This window comes from Antedon bifida, chromosome 4 (assembly GCF_963402885.1).
Source record: "Antedon bifida chromosome 4, ecAntBifi1.1, whole genome shotgun sequence".
In the NCBI taxonomy this organism is placed as follows: domain Eukaryota; kingdom Metazoa; phylum Echinodermata; class Crinoidea; order Comatulida; family Antedonidae; genus Antedon; species Antedon bifida.
The window spans coordinates 22843857-22867416 of record NC_136229.1 but is presented as its reverse complement, the minus strand read 5'-3'; the positions used below and the strand labels follow the sequence as shown (position 1 = coordinate 22867416).

Here is a 23560-nt window from a genome sequence, read left to right as displayed (position 1 = left end):
AATAATAATAAAGCCTATCAGTATGGAAACATAAATTGTCAATATATTTATAAAATCTTAATACCAAAGTTGTTGTCAAAATTCACTGACAGAATGCATAAATTAAATTAGAAATTATATATAAAACAATGCAAAGACTATATAATAGGCCGTTCAAAATAAATAAATTGATGGGATTCTTTCAAATAAACAAGCAAATCTAGTTTGTAGACACTGATTCATATAATATACATTAATTTCAGTGATTTTTAACTGAAATTATCAACAGTAATGTTCATGGTCAAAATTATCATAATTATGTGGTTTAAATTATTCATTATTAGCTACATTTATTTGTGTAAACTTTTTATTATATAATTAGTTTAGCATGACAATTATCCAACTGAAATAAATTAATATAAAATAATAAATACTTAGTTATGTGACAATAATAATGACAAATTAGCTGGTATATTTCAGTTTCACTCAGTTAAAAGTATATGGTTATTATTAAATAACTTTATGCAATTTATAATTACAAGTAAATGGAATATTCAAATTAGGCTGGCCATTATCTGGCATTTTTAAATAAAGTGTGCGATTTTATAAATGGTTAATGTTGAATAATATATAGTAAAATAGTATTCCGTAAAAAAAATATTCTGTGTTTTTGTTCAGCCATGGCTGTCAATAGAAATGAAATAATTACTTATTATAATCTTACACAACATGAAACCATGGTAATTTAGTAGTTTTTGTAACACAGTATTGTATCTGTACTCCTGAGGAAACCCCAGGTGTTTCATATTTTATTGTTCAGATAGTAAAATACTTAGTAAAATATGGATAAAAGGATTACATCAGCATCTCATATCTTAACTACCACTTTATAAACATTGCTATATTTAAATTATGATTCTCTAAAGTTAAAATGATTCCATAATACCTATATTTCGTTGGTTTAAATTAAATCATTTTTTTTTGTCGGTGGAATATATAGACAAAAATGAGTCTGTGCTACCTGCCGCTAAATGAACCTATAAAAAAATTTAGAAAAAATTAAATTGTGTTATTGTGGCAAGAAAACAACTCAAAGGCAATGTTGTAAGATTTTATATAATATTGTAACATTATACAGTTTTATAATGAACTAACTAGCTATAAGATAATAATAATGTTCAATTTAATATACCGCAAAATGCAGGGCACCTCTAAGCGCTGAACAATCAACAAAAAATGACAATGATGTTGAAAGGTCAGGCAGTTACACTGACCTAAAATACTAATACACCAATAATGCTACTCAGGGTGCCACCTGCTAAATTGTATATGTTAATTAGATATGAACACTTACCCTATGAGGATGGAAGGCTAAGCAGTTGATAGGTCCAATTCTTTGACCTATAAAACCTTCATAATACTTAATAGTACTCAGGGTGTCGCCTGCTAAATTGTATATGCTGATTAGCTGATTGGCTGATCCACTGTAAAACAACGTCATTATAATTTATGTACGGCACACCAAAATATACCTCATCCCTCACATCAATGTGACAAAAGCTAAGATATAGATCACAGTACTGTTATGGCCCTCGATTGCGACATGTTCCTTTGATACCGTACAAAAGCGCTTTGGTTGGCACAGCCTGAAAGTTATTGTTGCGATTGCAATGACCTCTCTGTGACCCAATTGTGATTTACTGAACATGGGATCCAGCTATTCCAAATAAATTGGTCTAAACATTTTTTAGCCGAATGGCTACATGGGAATTAAAAGGTGCCCCTGCAAACCACGAAGGTGCTGTTCAGGAGGAGATAGGACAAAGTTTCAGGGGTTAGTAGTGTTATAATATAGATTATACAGTAGAGTAGTAATGTAGTAAACAAAAGAGACACTTACCAAGCAAGTAAACCTGCATTTTGATGAACATCCATAGCTTGCACATTTTGTATAGTATTAATTAGTTTAACGGACTCGGTGAAGCGTGGATCCCAAAAACGTATATCACCACTTACACTACAAAACAAAATATTTGTACTAAATTTAATTATTCAAACATTAGCCATATCCCACAGTTCTTTTGACGTCTATGTGATCTCACAGTAAAAGAATATGGCTATTATATAGAACATAACCAATAAAACCCACAGTGGTATATTTATCAATACAATACTACAAGGTCATTATTGAAAAATATTAAAGATTTTTACCTTGCACTAATAATCTTTCCTTCACCACCCTTTTGAAGATGCACATTCACAACCCAGCTGCTATGTTCCCTCAGTGTCATTACACGACTAAATGAAACAAAATACATTTTATGTTAACGTCAGTACAAAGGCCGAGCCTGCTTTAGGTCAACCAGTTAATGACCATCATGCAGATCATTGAAGACCTGCAAAACTATATAATAAAAGTAAACAGAAAATGTAAGTAATGGTATATTGGGATCCATTAAGACTTGTAAATAAATAGACAATCATTACTCTGTATTTAGAAGCAATGTATTCAGCACAAAACATGTCTTCTCTCACAGAGAGCAAATCAAAAAGTATCTTTTTAACATGCCACTGTCTGGCTTTCTGTTAGGAAGGAGTATGTGTGTAAACAACTTATCCAGGGCAGTCCAGGGTTGTTTTCAAAAACATGCCACTGTCTGGCTTTCTGTTAGGAAGGAGTATGAGGGTAAACAACTTATCCAGGGCAGTCCAGGGTGGTTTTCAAAAACATGCCACTGTCTGGCTTTCTGTTAGGAAGGAGTATGTGGGTAAACAACTTATCCAGGGCAGTCCAGGGTTGTTTTCAATAACATGCCACTGTCTGGCTTTCTGTTAGGAAGGAGTATGTGGGTAAACAACTTGTCCAGGGTTTTTTTTCAATAACATGCCACTGTCTGGCTTTCTGTTAGGAAGGAGTATGTGGGTAAACAACTTATCCAGGGCAGTCCAGGGTTGTTTTCAATAACATGCCACTGTCTGGCTTTCTGTTAGGAAGGAGTATGTGGGTAAACAACTTATCCAGGGCAGTCCAGGGTTGTTTTCAATAACATGCCACTGTCTAGCTTTCTGTTAGGAAGGAGTCGAGTATGTGGGTAAACAACTTATCCAGGGCAGTCCAGGGTTGTTTTCAATAACATGACAACCAATTAAATTCATTTTTCTTACCTGTCAAGTGGAGTTAGTCTGCGGTCATACAGTCTAACAGAACCATCACCACAGCCAGCTATTAACAAAGATCTTCCAACAGAATCACACGCTAGACTTGTTACACAGCTATCAGCACCTGTGGGGATGTCCTAACACACACAAATCATTTATAAAATATTATACAACAAAGTATTCATAAATTGCTGAATATTTGTTCGTTTTTGTAACAAACCTAAATAGATATACGTATATATGAAATTTCACAGATTTCCTCATCTTTATCGTTTCAAATTAATTAATAAAATTTCAGTATATCACCGGGCGGTTTAGAATTAATGTTATGTGCCTGTTTTTTTTAATTTTTAAGTTATACGTAAATATTGAATATATTATATATAGTAGCATGTAAATATCAATGAATTTTAATACATACTTGAAGTTTAATTTCTCTCTGTGTATCCCACACTCTTATTGCACGAACATCACCAGATGCCAATAACATGCCTGATTCTTGTTCCCAATCAACAACCAAACCAGAGCCTAAACAAAATATGCAGCCTGGTAATGTGCCCTGTTTCTAAAGCTCTGTCTACACTATCAAACATTATGTGACATAAAAATGTGATGTGCCCATTTATGGACATGATGATGTAACATCACTACAATATTTGGGCATATCACTACCATATTTGGGCACATCACACTTTTTTGTCAGACAGATCTTTACAAATGAAAAACTCTGTATAAAAATAAAGAGTAATTAATCTACCTCTAGAAGATGGTAACATTTCTGAAAGTGCTTGCCATGCCGTGACTAACTCTAGTCCATCTCCCATAGGACTTGTGTACTCCCTCCATATTCTAACACAACCATCGTCTATAAAATACATGTCAGTGCATTTAAATTATGTTGGAGGTGTATTATCCTTATATTATTTATATTTGAATACAAAATTCCTTTATTGTCCAAGAAATGTAAATGGTTGCCATGAAAAAAGTCTTCAATTATTTTAGGTATTTCAAATTATTGTCCCTTATCGTGGCTGCTGTAATGATCTATGTATGCATCCACTCCAACAATAACAGCACCCATCAATTTTTAGTGGAGTGAATGGTCTGTGTCCTCCAAAAGTAATTCTGGTTTTTAAAAACAAGGTTGAACTTTCCAAAAAATATTTAAAAATCAAAATTAAGTGTAATAAATTTAATTACTGAACTAGTTTAAACTACATTACCTGACCCTGTAAGTAACAATGGTAAATCATGCGCATTCATAAAATCCATAGACGTTATTTTTGTATTACGTGGGTTCTGATTTGTGAAGTAGTTCATCTTTCCACCTTGCTCCCAATTCCAAATGCTGAAAAGATTACAGAAATTATATTACAGTGCTTTATTTTACTTGCTACGGAATGTTGTAACAATTGGAGGTTACATTCAGATGTTGTTTGTGTGCTTATACACATTTTAGCCTTTGTAATTTTTGGATCAATTCAGTTCAGTTCTGCTAAATCAAAATAATTTTTTTTAAAACCTAAATAAAAAATATATTTTTTTTTAAAACCAGAATGAAAAATGAAAGTAACAATTAATTTTTTTAGTCTCTCAGAAATCTTCAGGTTAAATTTTTAAAAAAAGGAACCATCTAATACCCCTTTCACATTGCTTAGCAAAACTCTGGGCTTACACCAAACAAACACCAGAGCTCGCACCATATACCACATTCTGGTGTTAACACTATGGTGTGTGTAAACTCAAAAGTTTTGGTAGGCGATATGAAAGAGGTAAAAACAAAGATTGCTACAATACAATGAAATTAAATTGACCACTTGCACAACTTACCAGACGCCCTCTTTGTCTGCAACTGCTATGTGAGGGTCATAAGGATGGAACTTGACCACTAATGGTGTTCCTTGATTCTTATTAATAAATATCTGGTCATCTAATGTACTAGCAGCTGCAATTACAAAATATATTAGGGAATGTGTTATGTTTATATAATACTAAAAATACTATAGATTCCCTTTCACACTGAACACCGTGGCTAAACTCCGGAGATACTCAAAACTCTGGAGCACTAGTACCATTCACATCAACTTAGACTTACCCTTAAAATTAAAAAATCTCCTATCTAAATGAAAACAATTTAAGGGATTATTTATTGAGTTAAGTGAAATACTTGATATTTAAGGGAAATATCTCACTTAAGTGTGATTGAATATACGGCCACTGGAAGTGTTTTGATTTACTTCCATACTCTTTTAGAGTAATATAAATTATTCTTGTTGGGCCAATAAACTTGAGTATGAACTTACAAGCTCTCTTTATCTGGTCTTCTGCTTCATGCCGCACACGGCTGTTTCTCACAAACCTCCACTCTCTTTCACGATGTACAAAGCTACTAGGATCCATTTCTTCTGGAAGCTGCAAGATTTTGTTAATTTTGTTTGCATAATTATTTAATAATAATAATAGTTGACTTATATAGCGCCTAATGCAAAAATATCTACATACTTTTACATCATACTTATATTGCGATTTTATATACAGTAGTATCAAAGCGAAGTTGACAAGATATTACACACTGATGGTCTTTTAAAGATGAGTGGTAAATTCAAGCATTAAAATTGAATATGATTGAAAACAAATCTCACCTTCATTACTGATCTGGCAAAGTACTTACAACTCCACTCTAAAAATTGAGTTGCTATTTTTAAGTTCTGTGTTGTACTAATGTCACTAACATCATCCAGAGTCTAAAAACATCAATATACAGTAAATAGTAGCTTTGTGACAAATTTAGATTTTGAGGACCAACAATCTTGTAACACTCAATATTTACATAAGATAAAGAAGAGGTAACTGGTGGATTAATGTAACACATAATGTATACAAGTATAATCCTGTACTCAAGTGTAACGCCCCACTTAATTTACAGTAGGCTAGAAACTATGGTCAATTGTATTGTTTAATGCACCACCTCAGTTCTGGCAAAATTGCATACCAATACCTCTAAATGCCAATTTATGCAGACGAGCGGTAAGGGTAATCGGAAAAAAATTGTGCTTGTCGCACATAGCATCTGTATCAATCTTGAGAGGGTTTTCGTTCAACCGCCTTTGTGTAAATGGTCATAAGAAATATTACACATTTTTGTTTTCTGTTTTCCGTTTACAGTTACCGCTCATCTGTGTAAAACGGTCTTAATAATAATATGAAATTACAGTCCATGAATTATTTTCAAATAATGCAAACTGCATTTTCTTTAGTATGCATCAAACTACTTGAATAATTATCTGAGAAAAATATAACATTTCTTACAGATGAAATAACAGGTCCTTTATCAAATATCCTGCGAGTCCTTGGAAATTGGTAAGAATGGGGTACATTGTTGGTTCCTATTCCAATTGGTGCAGGATTTTGGGGCCTAGCTGGGGGTGTTGGTTCTCCAGGTCTTAAAGCAACTGGACGCACAATTTGAATTGGTATATCTAATTCAACTTCGTGTTCACTTTAAAAAAATCACAGAAAAAAACATTTTTTTTTATATGAACAGACTGTGTTTTAATTAATGCTGTTAATAAGCTGATTGGTAAGAGATTGTAATGATCTTACCTTACAGGTTCATCAACTAAGTTTCTAACTGGACTTGAAGGAGCTGAATTTGTTTGACGGTTGTCTTTCAAATACCTTGGCTTTGCCGTTACTGTAACCTGTAATATACATTGTACATTCAATTTTTTATACATAAATAAATAAAAATCTTAACTAAAATATTGATATTACAACAACTGTTCTGAATTGTCTTGGAAGTTGAATGGCTATAGATTAACAACATTTGTTTAAGATCTGTTTAAAAGCACTTTCATCTATACCATAAAAGAAAGCATATATGTTTGGTCTTACAAATGTTTGTGATTGTACAAACCCACACACATGACTACAATTATACTGTGAAGGTTTTTAACTACATTTCATATTTAATAGATTTCAAAGTTATTTTTACCTTTAAATTAATGGCATTGACCAACGAATGGGCTAACTGTTTGACCTCATGGCTAGGATCACTAGCCAGCATTAACATTATTTTCCATATTTGGATGTAAACATTAGTCGATGCTCCAAAGATTTTGCTTAAAGCTTTACTTGATAAACTCCAGTTATTACTGCTGGCATTGGTCGGTGAACTCCAGTTATTGCCGCTGTTATGTGGTGCTGCGTTAGGTGTTTGGATTATGTCTGAGGCTGAGCCTGCTTTGGGTGAACCAGCAACCGGCAATGGAAGGCCTGTAAAAGTATTATTAAAATATATAATAATAAAGTAAAAAGAACAGGAATATAATTAACAATAAGTACCTGTTACCAAATGGAAACAATACAGCAGAACCAGATAAACAAACATTCACTACAAACTACAAAATCACACTACTGTATTAGTGAAAATGAGAGTTTCAATCTGCTAAATTTACTGTTAGATTAAGGCCCATATGTAAAGCATTATAGCTACTTTTACATGAAAAAAAAACCTCCCACCCCTCACCCATGCAAGCCAGCGTACGGCCGTGACAATGCTATCTCCTGGCTTGAATGAAACCTAACAAATATTTTATTCAGCTAAGCACCCCTTAGTTCCAATAGACAATCCCCTAACTATAGTGAATGAAGAAATGAGTTTTGTACCAATACGATATGCATTGTGTAATGAAGCCTGACTGTGATTTCTGTGAACCGACGGTTTTCTTATTGAATTATTGACAGACGTTCGGCGATTCACCTCGGGATCTACAGGATAAGAGAAAGTAAATAAGCATGCAAAAATAGCAAACATGCCAGGAACAATACTAGGAACAATGTGAGGTAATGTATGTGTTGCTGTACATCATGTGTTTCAAAAAGGAAATCAAGGATATCTCCATATGTATGTCTTGTGTGCTACAACATAGACGAGACATTCTCAACCTTATTTACTTTCTGAAACACATGGTGCACCTCAAGCGTTACTTTACTAGTGTCTATTTGCCATGCACACCATTAACACTGTGAGGCCTTTTTAAAAAATTACTACACAGTAATGTCGTTATTTGTAGGATACATCAATCAGATGAAACTATTAATATCATTAACTACTTCTGATAACTAACATTATTTATGTATCATCCAACATAGACAAACAATAATACATTATTGCAAATATTGAATTTCATTTAGCCTAGCAATACCAAGTATAGTATACCTTGATAATAAGCAATTATCACTACTGCTACCAATGCATAAGCAAAACCAATGGAATTATCATTACAATCAACACTTTCAAAGCCAGATTTTGAAATTCTCAAAATGTTTTCTATTTAAAATTCATCGTGAACTTTCCTGAAAACATTTTGGGCCAGTATGCGTGGTTTGGGAGAGTTGATTGTAATGGTCCCACCGATTACAATCTATAATTAAAGCAATATTTAATGGCAGTTTTTATAGTGCACCAGTTGAAACGGATACAAAACAAAAACAAACACTGGAAAGTATTATCATGCAAGCAGTGAAGAAATGATACAGCAGCAAGACATTGAAGGAAAGTGTTAATAATCCAAAGAAGGAAAAAGAATGACATAAAAATAGAAAAGTATTACATTAAAAACAATACAACAAATGAAGATTATATCAACATCAAGAAATTACTTGTATTATTCATTCATTCATTCATTCATCTTTTATTTCGGAAAAAAAAATTCTCCATAGCTCAATAACAAATTAGCATACATTATTATAAATATAATAATAATAATGAGGGAGCTGTAGCTTGGTGGTTAACATGCTTGCCTTCCAATCCCAGGGTTCAATCCTGACCTAGTGCCAGGGTTGTAACTCACAACTCTTTCAACTCCACTTCCTAAGCCTCAAATGAGTTTATAAGCACGATAAATTATAAAATAGTTTATCCATCCTGTAATTGGTGAGTTACTAATACGTGTTGAAATTTAACCAAATTTGTTAAAATTGTATGGGCAAGACCATCATTGCAATTTTAACATCTTTACATCTGGAATGTTACATTTATAAATAAAAGGCTGCCAATTAAAGTGATAGCTTTCCAATATTATGGAAAACATGATTGTATGAAAGAATCTAGTCATACAAGTTTGTGTTTATCCCGGAAGTAATGTAAGTAAGTAACTGATATATTGATATGAGATAGTAAAATACTACTTAGACAGAGATTATATAAAATTAAGTGCACAGATACAGTGAGTGATACAGAATACTAATGAGTTAATTGTGGCTAGAGCGGAACACATTTTTTTAAATATAAAAAAAGGTGAAGATGGCAGACATAATGTTTTTACAAAGACAAACAAAAACAGATGCACTACCGTATACACTACCATTAGGCTTAGATACAACAACCACAAACCCACCAGGTTCCACAGGTGGGGGTATAGACAGGCTCTGCTCATCAAGACACTCATTTTCTTCTAGTATCTGTCTAGCAACGGAGGCAAATTGCCCTTCAAATTGTTGAATTAGTTGATAGAGTGCAACAACAAGTTCCTGCAGAAAATGAAACAATGTTTATTGCATATTCAGGGGAAACCCCTCTTTTGGGACATTCAAATTCAGGGAAACCCCAATTAAGGGGAGATCATTTCGAAAAAATTGTTTGAAAAAGTTTTAAACAGTACAATGTATATCTGTATGTATTGCAGAAACCATTCTTATTGTCATATGATAATACTGCTGCCATGTCAATACAAAATATTCAAATGTTGCATCAGTTTCTTTGTCTGTACCTTCCCTTTTTGATGATGGTATAAAAAATATAAACATACACATTTAAGTATTGCATAATGAATTTATAACTTATGGGTTCAAAATAACCGTTTCATTATCAAGTGTTCACAGTTTTTGAAAAAATTGTTAAACTTATTTCTATTGTGCACTAAATTGTATTTCATATCTCTCTGCTATTTTATATTAATTGTAAAAAAACTTTATTATTATATTATTATTATTATTTTAATGTGTTGATTAGCATTCATACAACTTACCATTCGAACTATAGGGCTTCCATCATTTGCCACATTGATTAGTGTCATCCCTACGTTGTGATCAATGTTAGTGGAATGGTCAGTCTTTTCTGTTGTCTTATTTCCAATGAATGTTCCAAGTGCCAACACGGCAGATGCACGTACCTGTACAGAATTATGATACACAGTATGTTACCACTTATTGTATGCGATTGTCCTATACAGTTGTTTAAATAGCAATTTTTTCATAAGATTACATAATAATAATATTTATTCGGTCACCAATGAAAAAAATAACCAGGAGTGAGAATAGGCTATTGCACTCACTCCATACTATACAAACAGTTAAGATAAAATCGTATACAAGAAAATTAAACAATTGTAATACAAATAAAACTATACATAACACTAACATGAAATAAAGTGTTTTGCCTTAAATATTGAAATTGTATTAAATCAGTGTTAATTATGAATTAGGCATGTTTTCATATAATGTTATAATTCATTATATATGTCTACCATCATAATTTAGCATGATAAATAGAAATAATTGTTAATATGGAAATCATATCACTCACAGAATCAATTTATGCTAATGAGGTGTCTTGTTGTATGAAAACTGGTCATGTGCATATAGAATCTAAATGCTCATTGGTTGATTCTATATTAATCAAGTGTCTTCAACATGCTCCATTAGGTAATTCAGGTAACTAAACCAGGAATAACATCAAAGTACAAACCTCAGGTATGTGGTCAGTTAATAGTTGGTAGAGCTTTTCATGAGCACTGTCTCTAACACCACACCAGCGAGCAGCATCAAAGCAAGTCCATACTCTAGCAAGACATAAGGCTAACCATTGCCGTAAAAGAGGATGACTATCTGTCAACTGTTCTAAACATATTGCTATTACATTGCCTTGAAGAGCTGCTTCCTACATACAAACAAAAACATATTTATTGTTAGTTAGTAGCTAATGTCCTTTTTTCTTATTTAGTCACATGATCAAGGACGGTCAAAAGTGAATTTAGTAGCCAATGTCCTTTTCTTATTTAGTCACATGATCAAGGACTGTCAAAAGTGAATGTTTTCAATGTCCTAATTATACAGTACAGGTAATAGTTCATTCACAAGAAAACATACACACGACAAACATATACACACGATGCTCTACATAAACAGTGGGGTTATTTTATGTCATGAGAAAAATCATGATATCTGACAGGATTTGAACCAAGGACTCCAGGATCTGTAGCTCAGCATAGCAGCTACCATTTATGGTCATCATGGGTGTGTTGATTTGGCTTACCTGGCCATTTCTATAATCATGTACAATCATAGCCAGTACAAAGGCTGCCATCGTCCTGTGCTCAGCCTACAACAATCAAATAAAAGTTTGAAACAAGTTATCGGTAGTGAAGTTGAACAAAAAATTTGAGCAAAAATCCAAACACTCAACAGGATTTGAACCCAGGACTAAGGGATGGTAACTGATAACTGTGCATCCAAACCACGCAGCTACAACTCCATTTCACTGATAAAGTAATACTACTCTTACTGATTACAATTAACTCTCCCGAAACAGAACACATTTAGGTTGATCCAAAATTTGGTGTGGTTTTAGAATGTATTTATAGATGTTAGGAAAGTTGACACATGTAATAATATTGTAAATAAAGATGTTTATTATATATATTGATACTTACTGGCATAAATGGGTCTGCAAGAACAGACAAAAAATACTTGTGCCCATGGTCTTTAACAAGATCAGCTTGGCAAGACTAAAAAAAAAGAAATTTTAAAGATTTACTGATCAAAAAACTATAAAATGAAAGTATAGCATTAGCAATACATATCAGTATAAACAAATACACACAAAGCAAATCAGAATAAAAAATTGCAAAAAACAATGACTTACTCGATCAACTGCTAGTATCTTAGCCCAGATGAAGACTAGCAGAGGTCGAAGTTCACGGGCTGAACTCTGTAATAACTTTAATACATATGGGAAAATTCCAACTGATAGTGCCTGTAAGAAACAAATGAATTAAATGAAATGAATGAAGGTCAATAAAAGTGAATAACAACAGTGCACATACTGAATTTTATTGTATTATTGGGGATAAACATGTGAATTTAGTAGCCAATGTCCTTTTCTTATTTAGTCACATGATCAAGGACTGTCAAAAGCGAAATCTTCCGTCCAAGTAATAATAGTTTACTTACAAGACTTACAGCCCATGGGCCTAAATCAAGAAAACGTCCAAGAAGATCAAGAGCACGTAATCGATGAACTTGGCTTAGTAATACCTTATCAAAAAAAGACATTCAAATATACAATCAGAGAGATATGAAATACATTATTGGACAATGCTGTTTAACAACAGTAGGGTTCAAGACTGTTAACTGTTTACACACTTTATAAAAGATAGTAGTATTTAGTATTTAGATAAATAATATTTACATTTGCTTGAGTTTCAAAGTTGTTTCTATTTTTATATATGTAATGCTAATTAGAGAGATATGAAATACAATAAATTGGACAATGCTGTTTAACAATAGTAGGGTTCAAGATTTTTAACTGTTTACACACTTTATAAGATAGTAGCATTTAGTATTTATGTAATATGTAATATTTACATTTGCTTAGGTTTAGGGGTTTTTTCTATTTTTATATATGCAATGCTGATGTTTTCATTTTCGTTCCACTATGTAATTGTAGCTTTAGCCATTGGCAATGAAACAGTTACAAGTGTGATTGTTTTACAATGCTTTTACAATAAAAAGTGATATATAAAACAGCTTTTTGTATAAACAGGCTTTATTCTAAACGTTTTATACATTAAATATCCAATTACCTGTAACACAATAGGAAGTTGTTCTGGGGGGTTTCGTTTATCAGATCCCACAGTTAACCATACTTGAAAGGCTGTAAGTTGTTCACCAAAAAATGGACTATGTTTATACTCTTTGCCTTGTAATAAAGCAGGAAGTTGAGAAAGACAAATATCAACTGCTAAATCCCAGGCTTGCCTACAAAATATACATTATTATTGTAAAGGTCCAAACAAATAGCATTCATTTAGACATAAAAATATAATGCAGTGCTTTTGATTTAGTACATATAATATATTTGAGATCGAAACAGTACTGTCTGCAGATTGGATAATATATTCATATATACTGTATATACGAATTTGAACAATACCATGAAAACACCAGAGTGGTCTAATGGTTAGGACATCTGCTTATCAAGAAGGTTCCGGGTTCAAATCTTGGTTGGGGTGACTCTTTCTCATTCTCACAGATTTCCTCATCTTTATCGTTTTAAAGTAATTAAATTTCAGTATATCACCAGGTGGTTTAGAAATTATTCTGTGCCTGTAATATTTATATATGAATATTCATATATATCATAAGTCTATTTGGGTTTTTTGCCCTTTGACATTTTTTTTAACTTTTGTAATGGGACTTACATATCTTGGCTAAATTAATGTGAACTTGAATGAATGAATATTAACTTACCACATGGCATGTTGGTATGTTTGTGGCAAGCGTGGACTTGAGATGGGTGTACAATTATAAGAACGCATAATTCTCTCAGCTAGAAGGAAGTTGCGAAATAAACTAGCAACTAGCAAATCCTGACGGAACAACTTTTGGAATAGATCTGAAATTTTAAAAAGAGCAGTTTCAAATTGAATAACCTTGTTTGTTTGAACATTTAAACATCCAATGCAAGCATATTAAGTGCACCACAAGTAATTTGACAAATCACAACGCAATGGATTATCCAAACTGTCGTTTGTGATTGGTCAACTCACCTGCATTGCACATACGTCGTTATGTTGCATCTAAGTGGGAAACAAGCCTTACTTAGTATGATATTGTGGTATCAATAAAAATCTTTATTTATTCAAGAAATTATAAAATAGAAAAGTACAAAATATAAAACTCGTTCACCATAAAATAAAGGTGTTCTTCCACAAGTTTGTGATAGGTAATGCAATATAAATAATACAGTGTATACACATTTATAGAAAAACATTAAAAGAAAGAATTTATAAAATAATACAGCATTAGGCTTCCTGTTTAAATACGTTCAGAGATTGTGGCATCTTGTTGATATCAATATTATGTTTATTCCAAGTTATATTCTGTATTCATTTAGATAGGAGAATTTCTTTGTATTTTAGTTTGTTTCCCTAAAGTGTAAATGGCAAATACTGTAAGATCACCAAGTTTTTAATAAAGAATGAATGCAATACAAACCTCTTGGCAATGAATTCCACGCTATAGTATCCGTAACAGCTGTAAATATCCAATTTAGTTCACCAAGAGGTGTTCGCCGATCATTCAACTGACCAGGAATTCTAAGGCAAAATATAAGAATATTTTATGATAATTAAATGCGTTACATATATTTATTGTTTTGAAAAAAATTTAAATTTCTGAAAACATACTTACTGTGTGTTACATATATTTATTGTTTTAAAAATTAAATTTCTGAAAACATACTTACTTATCAACAAGTTCTGGTGTGATACCACTTACTAGACTACTACTTTTTTGGTAACAAAACCTGAAACCAAAATAATAATTAGATCAGATATAAAAACAATTAGTGTAAGTAGATCAGGAGGGTGACACACACCCCACGCACCTGTCTAAATTTGAATAATACAATGCAAAAGATTTAACACTAGGTTAAGTTCAAGCGAGTGAGTGGTCGAATGGTTAAGACGGTGGAACAGTAATATGAAGCTATGAGTAAGGGTTCGAGTCTCACTCACTCCATAGTCTTGGTGGTTAAACAGTTCTAGTCGGATAAGGACTATAAACCGTAGGTTTAGTGTACAAATCTGACTCTTGTGAACTTAGTACATCCTTTGAGACGTGTAGGGAGATACCCCGGTGTACTAGTACACACAGTCACTGTCACACTGAAGAGGTCACCCAGTATAAAGATTAAATAATAAACAATTTTAGGATCTCCTTATGGATTCGCCACTTGACAGAGATACAAGTGAATGGTTGAGGATGATAAATATAAGATGATGATGATGACAATATTAAGTCTCATAATCTTAGTAGCAATATATAACTGAATGCTGATTTTAATCATGATTTTTAATACTAAAAACACATGGCGCCCAGTAGAACTGTTCATTACCATCTTAAAGCTATTTTGATGGGCGTGGTCAAGCAAGATGTGAATAGGTCAGCTGGTAGTTCAGGGTTCATTGGTAATAATTGATTTGAGCTGCAAGCTGCTAGTTGTATACAGTTCTTTACTGGTTGTGGAAGTGGAAGCTGGTTCTTTGGAAGTGTATGAGTGTTGATGCCGGCAAGCTGAAAATAACAGCAAAACACAATAATTAACATTTTGAAATAGGCTTATTATGTCACTTATTTTCAGTAATGTGACCATGATTTTGAACTAGAACAGAACCTGTTACTGAGGTTCTACTTTTGTGATCTGATCTTAACTCGTTCTGCTTACGCAGAAAGTGGAAGATTCACAAAAAAAACAGAAATCATACCTCTCTTTCGTGAACCTTTTGAGCTGAGAAATTTTCAAATGATTCAAGTATAAGGCCAGCATTAGAACAATCATACACGAAGATAGACGGGCTACCCATCCACGTCTGTAAGTCATACACCGAAAGGGGTATGTACTGTGTGTAACTCTGCAAGAATACAGACAAAAATCACTCATAAATAATATTGCATTTACATGATGCCTCTATGCTAATCAATGTTGCATATAAAGAAAATCCTTTGTTTAACTGGACAACTGTTCCTTTCATTCAAGTTAAAATATGGATGAAATTATAAAAAAACAAACTATAAAGATCTGTCTACACTACCAAACTTTATGTGACAAAAAATGTGATGTGCACACGATGATGTCACATCACACTTTTTTGTCAAACTAGTTTGATTGTGTAGACAGAGCTTAAGATTAACCTACTTTATTAAAAACCCAAATCTCTCCATTTGTTGTTGGTCTTGGTACCCCATGCCCATTATAATGAAAAAGGACACGTTCTTCTTTAGCATTGCGTCTTAGTGATGTGCATAGTTTTTTAACTTCTTCAACTGTCGGATCTAAACTCTGTTTATAACGTGCCTACAAATGTGACAATTTAAGAAAAAAATATTTCTGTTTTAGTAGACTATAAAACTAATGTCTCCACATATTTTTATTTTCCCATTTAGGAAATGTAAACACTTTGAGTACTTTTGGCTTTAATATAACACCATATTTGACTATAACTTTAGATAATTATGTTTTCATCCAAAAGCAAAGCAGATGCATTTTTCTAAATTAGTTGTTTAGCAAAGTTGGTATTATATTCCTTTGGCATTGTGTAGGATAGCACTCTCATTATCTCTGAATATAGAATAGCATTAGCTGACATTCTCACTTTCTTAAAGCATCTTTCACCCCTACTTATGTCTGACTGCGGTGCTGTACACGCAATCTGACGTGGACCTGAACTGCAGCAGAGGTAGTGAGAAAGACAATTAAAGCAGTACATTAAGGCAGAGGATGAATATATGGTGTACAATATTTAATTGAAGCATCCTTACTCTTGGCTGCCAACGTTCATATTGCTTCTGCAAGTTCCCTCCTATGGCATCCAGTGCTTTTTGCGCACTCATTGACAGGGGATCTACAAATATAACCATATAAAAAGTTAATGGTATATACACTTTCATATCATATTTGGATAAAACATCATTTTAATTTGTCTATGCTCAATTTGAACAAATTAACATTAATAACAGTCAATGTTATCATTATTTTGTTACTTACCTATCCAGCACTCAAGTCGAGCACATGGCGTTGTCTTGACAACATCTGGCGGATCTACTCCAACGTTAAGGCATAAAACTAAAGCAACACTTACTGTTTTCATCTAAATTAATAGAAAGAAAATAAATACTACCTTTTTATTTATTTCAATAAATCTTTGGTTTTATTTTCACACCTGAATGCACGAATAGCTCTTTAGGTAAAGTTAATAGTGCTAGTTAGGCCTAGGCCATCAAAGCTACTTTATTTTTTAAAATACTATTAAAAAGTTAGCACTAACCTAGGCCTAGAGGCCTAATGTAACGGATAGCGTGTGGTAGGTAGATACGCATTTATTAAATTAATCGAACGTGACCCTAAAAAGTTTCTGCACTCTAGGCTTAGTTAGAAGGAAGTAGGTGTGAAAAAAACTTCCTAAGGTTTTTGCCCAGGTTAGTCATTGAACCTAAATTAGCTAGGCCTAGGCCCATCTTGACCTGGATTTGGTATGCCTCGTCGAATACCCTGCCTCGCCTATCCCCACTCCTCCCTCTACTCACCCTCTCTTTCATTCGCCATGTCTGTGTTACAACGTTGCCTCCCGTAATCGGTTCGGTGTGTCTCTTTTTCATAAACGCCAGGGGAAGCTGCCAGTCCGACAATTCACTTTCCTCTGATTCTGTAATATCATCATACATTGTCCTTTATTTAGAGCATTAAAACATACAATGAAACAAGTTAAAAGTGAAATTTAAAGCGGTCTATCGTTTGTTATTATGCCCTACGCAAACGTCGTACTCCACATTATTTTTCTTAATTCCTCATGTTAATGCGCATGCGTAAAGGCAGATAAACCGGTATGAAACGCCAATAGTGCTTTATTACAGGCTTCATGTTTCTCAACTTCTCGTAGTGTACGCCGCGCGGGGTATATTGGTTGTCGGATACATTTTACAAAATGTATTTTTGTATAGATTTTATATATATAATAATATTAAATTGGAAATAATGACTGTGGTTAAATCTGTTAAGAAATGGAGAAAGGAAATTGAGGAAGAATTGAAGGACTGCTTTGATAATACTAATTGGGATATTTTTCTAGATAACGCGGCTTCAATAGATAGTGCTACAGAATGCGTAACGGAATATAATAAGTTCTGTGAGAACAGCATTATACCATATGTGAAATTTAAAGTTTATGCAAACAACAAGCCGTGGATAACAAAAGAACTACGTGAACTCATAGTTAGTAAACAGGAAACCTTTTGTCTTACTGAAGTAAAAAAATAATTGAAAGAAAAGTATGGGAAGAAAATAGAAGAAAGTTTTAAACAGAAAAATGCTAAATCAACATGGAAAGGCTTAAAATCTATAACAGGAATTGGAAAGAAAGTAAATAAGTTGGACTCGAATTTGGACTTAAATGATTTGAACACTTTTATACTCGTTTTGACTCTAATTGTTTTATTGATGTTATTAAGATATTAAAAATAATTTAGATAATGTGTGATTTAGAATTAGACATTAATTAGGAATTGTTTTAAGAATGTAAAATCTGGTAAAGCTACAGGACCTGATGGTATCTCTTTTCTTTTTGTACCATATTTATTGAGGGTGATCCATCCAGCAATTGCTGATCATTAGGGACCCTCAGAGGTTCACAAGACAAACATATACACAAGATGCTCTACATAAACAATGTTATTAGCCAATATAAGAAAATAATGGAAGATAACTCACACCCGTTAATTGAATGATAAATATGTTATTAATAAATCAGGTAGAATTCGTCCTTTAATGTGCAATACCACTCGATGTAGGAAATCATTTGTCCACAACTCTAAACATGTTTCCAACTCAACATTTCAAAGATAGTTTGTTTTTTTATTCCTTCTGTAAACATAACTTTTTTACTAATTAATATAGTTTTAATGTATTGTATTGATATTTTTTAATGTTTTATATATTGTATGTGTTCATGTTCGCCTTGTTGTGTTCATGACAATAAAGATTTATCTTATCTTATCTTATAATGTTCGTTATGAGCTCACCATACCACTATTGATTCATTGTATTTTGAATAGTAAAATACACAATTACGTAGGCGTAATTTCTTTATTTAAACAAATTATTTATTATTCCTAATAATCTATTATAGGCCTGATAATACATTTTAAAACTTTAGTAATTCTAAAACTTTGGGCCTTCACTTTAAAATGTCTAATGTAAGTGGCGCACTCATTTTACGCAATAAAGCAAATTTAGTTTGCAAGAAGACCACGTGTTCCATACTTGTTTCCTTTCACATTCCTGAATATCACTTTAGTGCTTACATTTAATAATTTAAACGTTTAAACTTTACTTTGTACTTTGTTCATAAATATTTGTTAATGATACTATTTATTGTTGCTGTTTGTATAGTGTGTTTAAACAAGATTGCCCCTTTAGTCAAACAACATAACAATTTTTGACTCCACTCTGAGACAGTACCGTACAGTGTCAAGATGCCGATGTTTAAACCAGGGTTGTTTAGGGTATGTAAAATTATTCATTTGGTCTTGCGGGTTGCGTAAAGTTTCTTAGATGAGAATAATTGTTTAGTTTGTTACTGATCCTCCCGGTGATACCGGTAGTTAACGCGTATTCGATGTCGTTATCACTGTTCCAGTTATTAGGCCAAAATAAATAAATAGGCATATCGCTATTGTGACATTAATGCTGAATACTCTGGTTTCCAAGTACTGCACTCACAGGAAGCCGTAGGCCTATTCCCCTTTTGACAGTGAACTGGAATGTCCAATGTTAGAACAATTCATAACTCTTACAACACCCCAGTAGGCCTAGTTATACTGTCCTTGGTGTTAAACATTTTATATATCGTGTTTAGATTGAGTTGCACTTACATCTTGACGGTGCTTGTCGACCAGAAACACTTTGGGATATAGCAAGGTAATCATCCATATTTAACACACAAAACAATAAAAATATGAAATGGGTTTTTTTTTAAATTACAAAAAAAATAATTTTTTTTTTATTATTGCTGGTGATTTTGCGTTCCAAATTCAATTACTGAATTAGTGCGCAATAATAAAATACTTAGTGTTTCTAAACACCGAGGATCATGTATCGAGAAAGGATACGATTATAGTTGTTATTTTCCAGTTTTACAGATATTATTATGGATATTATCTCTATGTTTGTATTTACTCTTTAGAGAACGTGGAACTCCCGAGATTGTAGAACGTTTTAAAAGCAAAGAAAACTTCATCTCGGAGTTGCGGGTTAATGGTTCAGGATCACTTCCAAAGTTTATTAAAACTTTTGACATTTTCTTACCAATATTAAGGCAAGTATATATACATTGCTTTTATTAACTATACTGACTGACAGATAGACGTATACGATTCTTCGACAATGCCGTTTAGTAGGCCTGTCATGAATTCTGACGTGCGGGGGCACAAAACAATTCGACAAGAATTACGTTAACTTCAGGTCAGTCCGCCTCTGTAAAAAGTAGGAACATACACACATCACGATTCACCCGTACCAGCAATGAACAACACCACGTCTGCACCGTATTTATTACCCTTGCATTAACCATTCCTATTTATTCACTATGGAATGGAAAATAATTACACTATTATTTTAATCATTGGTGTTCATCTCTCAATATTATTCAGTGGTCATAGAAAATCAATCAAAAGAATTGCTTTAGAATTATGTGAAGATAAGGCAAAAGAAGGCGTAGCATATTTCGAAGCTTCTTACTGCCCACACCTATTGTCTGATGAATTGAATGGAGTTACTGCAAACGAAGTAGTGAAAAACGTCAATGAAGCTTTTGAAGAAGGTCACAAAAGATTTGGCGTAAAGGCAAACAGTATTCTTTGTATGTTGATAGGTAAACCAGGCAAGTTACACAATTCTTCGGGATATGAATTTTCTCATTGATTCTTTCGACACAATGTTGATATCATTGAGCAAATAGGGACGAACATGTTTGATTTTTTTCTAAAGTAAAGCAGTAGAGTATTCATAATAATCCATTGCTATAGCCCATATTGAGTTTCTTTGAGAAGTGGGCCATCAATTCACAAATAACTTTCATTACAGAATGGTGCGCCGAGGTCGTTCGTCTATGTCAGATTTACAAACATCATGGTGTGGTTGGAATCGGATTGGCTGGAAATGAACTAGAACCACTTCAACAGGAATACTTTGATGGAATGGATGTAAGATTACTAGTATACAAAACAAATAAAGAGTACTGGTATAAATGTATATATATGCGGTCGTACCCTCTTTAACATAGGAGGGAAGTTCACCCGTTAATGGCTTGGTCTTATAGGAGAGCCAGCTAGCCACGATTACAATTTTATAAGGAACATGTAATTCGCGGACGTTTATTCATCATCAAAACCATGGAGGTATACCTCCATGATCAAAACACACAGACACACGAATAAAAATGTGTAGGCCTCTTTTATTATGAATATTGAACCCAATTTGTTTGTACTGTACCATAGATTTATATTTTATTTTGAAGGAAGCTTGCCGTCTCAAAATAAAGCGAAGTATACACGCAGGAGAGGCTGGATCTGCACCTGCTGCAAACATACAACGAGCAATTGAAACGTTTAAGGCTCACCGCATTGGACACGGATATAGATGCGTTGATGATGATGATGTTTACACGGTATTTGCATTTGTTTTCAAAATAGTCATCACGTATATTGTATCATGGATTAATGAATATTCATTGATCCATGGTTAATTATATATAGTAATGTGACCAAGCGACGTCAAATGGAACTTTTGATTAGTCACATACGTGCGTTGCGCGTGCATTACTGCGTTGAGTTTATACTTATTTTTAGCTATGGCTAAGAGCATTGCTGGATAAAAATGCTGTCATAAAACCAAGCATGGAGTATTATAAAACGATCCGAAATAGAATGAGTAACTTAAAACAAAAGAAAAGAACAATAAGAAACATTTAGGTACCAAAGGCACTCTGCACCAGTTTATAAAACAGTAACAGTCTTAAATGTTGTGTATCTATTTGTTTCCAGTTGGTAAAAACTAGTAAGGTACACCTGGAAGTTTGTCCAACATCCAGTGTTGTTCTTGGATCTGTTGACTCTGACTTTAAATTACATCCTGCGAAAAAGTAAGATAGTACTTCATGTTTTACTTGTTTTACCATCTAATATTACGGTACTCATGGTTTTACATTTGTAATTCATCACAGCTTTTGCCTTTGCGACATGACTCTTTCCACTATAATTACGCCATTTTCCTCTGCATTGTTCTGTCCATTACATTTTCAATTTCCATTTAATTTTAACTTTGGCACGATCTTCCTCTGGGTCGTCTTCTACTGTTTTAATTATTATAAATCTAGTTGAAAATACAAATTAAAATTGTATTTGTAATACATTAGATTGCCAGAAATAACATCAATTCAAATTGTATTTGTAATAATAAATTAGATTGCAAGAAATAGCATAAATTCAAATTGTATTTGTAATAATAAATTATATTTGCAAGAGATAACATCAATTCAAATTGTCACTTTGTAATAAATTAGATTGTAAGAAATAACATCCATTCAAATTGTATTTTGTAAAATTAAATTAGATTTGCAAAAGATAACATCAACTTTTCGCTCAACACTGATGATCCGCTTCACTTCAAAAACACGGTTGGGGGTGAGGAAAAGATTGCACGTGAAAACTTTGGTATGTCTGAAGAAGACATACTAAAAGCGGTAAGATATGACACACTTGAATGTACTTCGGGAACCATGATATCTCATAGCTTTACCGTTGTACGTGACGACGTTTCCGCATAGGAACAGGCCCATTTATTATAATAGAGCAATAGCTGCAATTAATTATTTTTACAGAGAATTCGAGCTGCCGAAGCGTCATTTTTGCTTGATGAAGATAAGCAGATTTTGGTTAAACACATTAAAAAGAACAGTACTAGACCTACGTCGGAGAAGCCCTGCTGTAGTTTTCTGTAGGCCTACTCAGTTAATTGTAATAATATAAATACATTCTAAGTTTCTACTTTTTGCAAATAAAAAAGATCACTCTTCCATAGAGAGTAAGCGCGTGAATTGTATCATCATTAAAAACATGCTTTCTATTTCACGAATTAATAATAGTTATTTGATCACATTAAAAACAACAGTACTAGACCTACTTCAGAGAAGCTCTGTTGTAGCATTCTGTAGGCCTACTCAGTTAATTGTAATACTATAAATACATTCCTAGTTTCTACTTTTTGCAAATAAGAAAGACCAAACTCTTCCCTGGAATTCATTACCACAATTCATCCTTAGCAACATATATATTTTTACGAATTAATAACAGTTATTTGAACTATAAAGTTAATAAAATTGGAAAATATTACCTTAAAAAAGATTTTTGTGTTACTGTATATTCAACATTCTGGTAATCTGCATGAATTAATACGGTAAGTCAATTAAATACGTGTCCCCATAAGTAGCAGCTCGGTCAATCTTCGTTCGTCCAGGTCGTTGCAAAGCGAACATGATGTGTGAAAAATAATATTTATTTCGATATATGGTTCAAACTTGAGTTT

At 33.0% G+C, this 23560-nt stretch overlaps 2 protein-coding genes and 1 long non-coding RNA gene across 5 annotated transcripts; 2 read left to right on the top strand and 1 right to left on the bottom strand.

Moving 5' to 3' along the window:
* Positions 1-580: 580 nt before the first annotated feature.
* Positions 581-17786, bottom strand: LOC144841409 (regulatory-associated protein of mTOR-like). Of its 3 annotated transcripts, none has more exons than XM_078697734.1 (32): positions 17509-17786; positions 16970-17072; positions 16744-16826; positions 16121-16279; positions 15690-15836; positions 15320-15498; positions 14669-14728; positions 14419-14519; positions 13672-13816; positions 13005-13179; positions 12373-12456; positions 12065-12175; positions 11853-11927; positions 11456-11521; positions 10889-11080; positions 10170-10313; positions 9495-9672; positions 7807-7908; positions 7133-7413; positions 6742-6839; positions 6448-6637; positions 5781-5882; positions 5442-5550; positions 4969-5083; positions 4362-4486; positions 3896-4003; positions 3560-3666; positions 3145-3275; positions 2191-2277; positions 1880-1996; positions 1334-1463; positions 581-1016 (listed from the first exon to the last, which is right to left on the bottom strand). In XM_078697734.1, the coding sequence occupies exons 1-32, from the start codon at positions 17644-17646 to the stop codon at positions 951-953; spliced, it is 4008 nt and encodes a 1335-aa protein (XP_078553860.1). In that variant the 5' UTR covers positions 17647-17786; the 3' UTR covers positions 581-950. The 3 variants fall into 3 exon arrangements, with proteins under 3 accessions (XP_078553860.1, XP_078553861.1, XP_078553862.1); XM_078697735.1 differs by having other exon boundaries at positions 9507-9672; XM_078697736.1 differs by having other exon boundaries at positions 9540-9672.
* Positions 17538-19845, top strand: LOC144841411 (uncharacterized). Its single transcript, XR_013612027.1, has 3 exons — positions 17538-17563; positions 19370-19482; positions 19836-19845. It is a non-coding gene; the product is annotated as an uncharacterized LOC144841411 (long non-coding RNA).
* Positions 19846-20569: 724 nt separating this feature from the next.
* LOC144839262 (adenosine deaminase-like) lies at positions 20570-22802 on the top strand. The gene is made up of 5 exons (XM_078694578.1): positions 20570-20858; positions 21062-21180; positions 21495-21644; positions 22021-22118; positions 22589-22802. Exons 1-5 carry the CDS (start codon positions 20570-20572, stop codon positions 22800-22802), a joined length of 870 nt encoding a protein of 289 aa, XP_078550704.1.
* Positions 22803-23560: the final 758 nt, after the last annotated feature.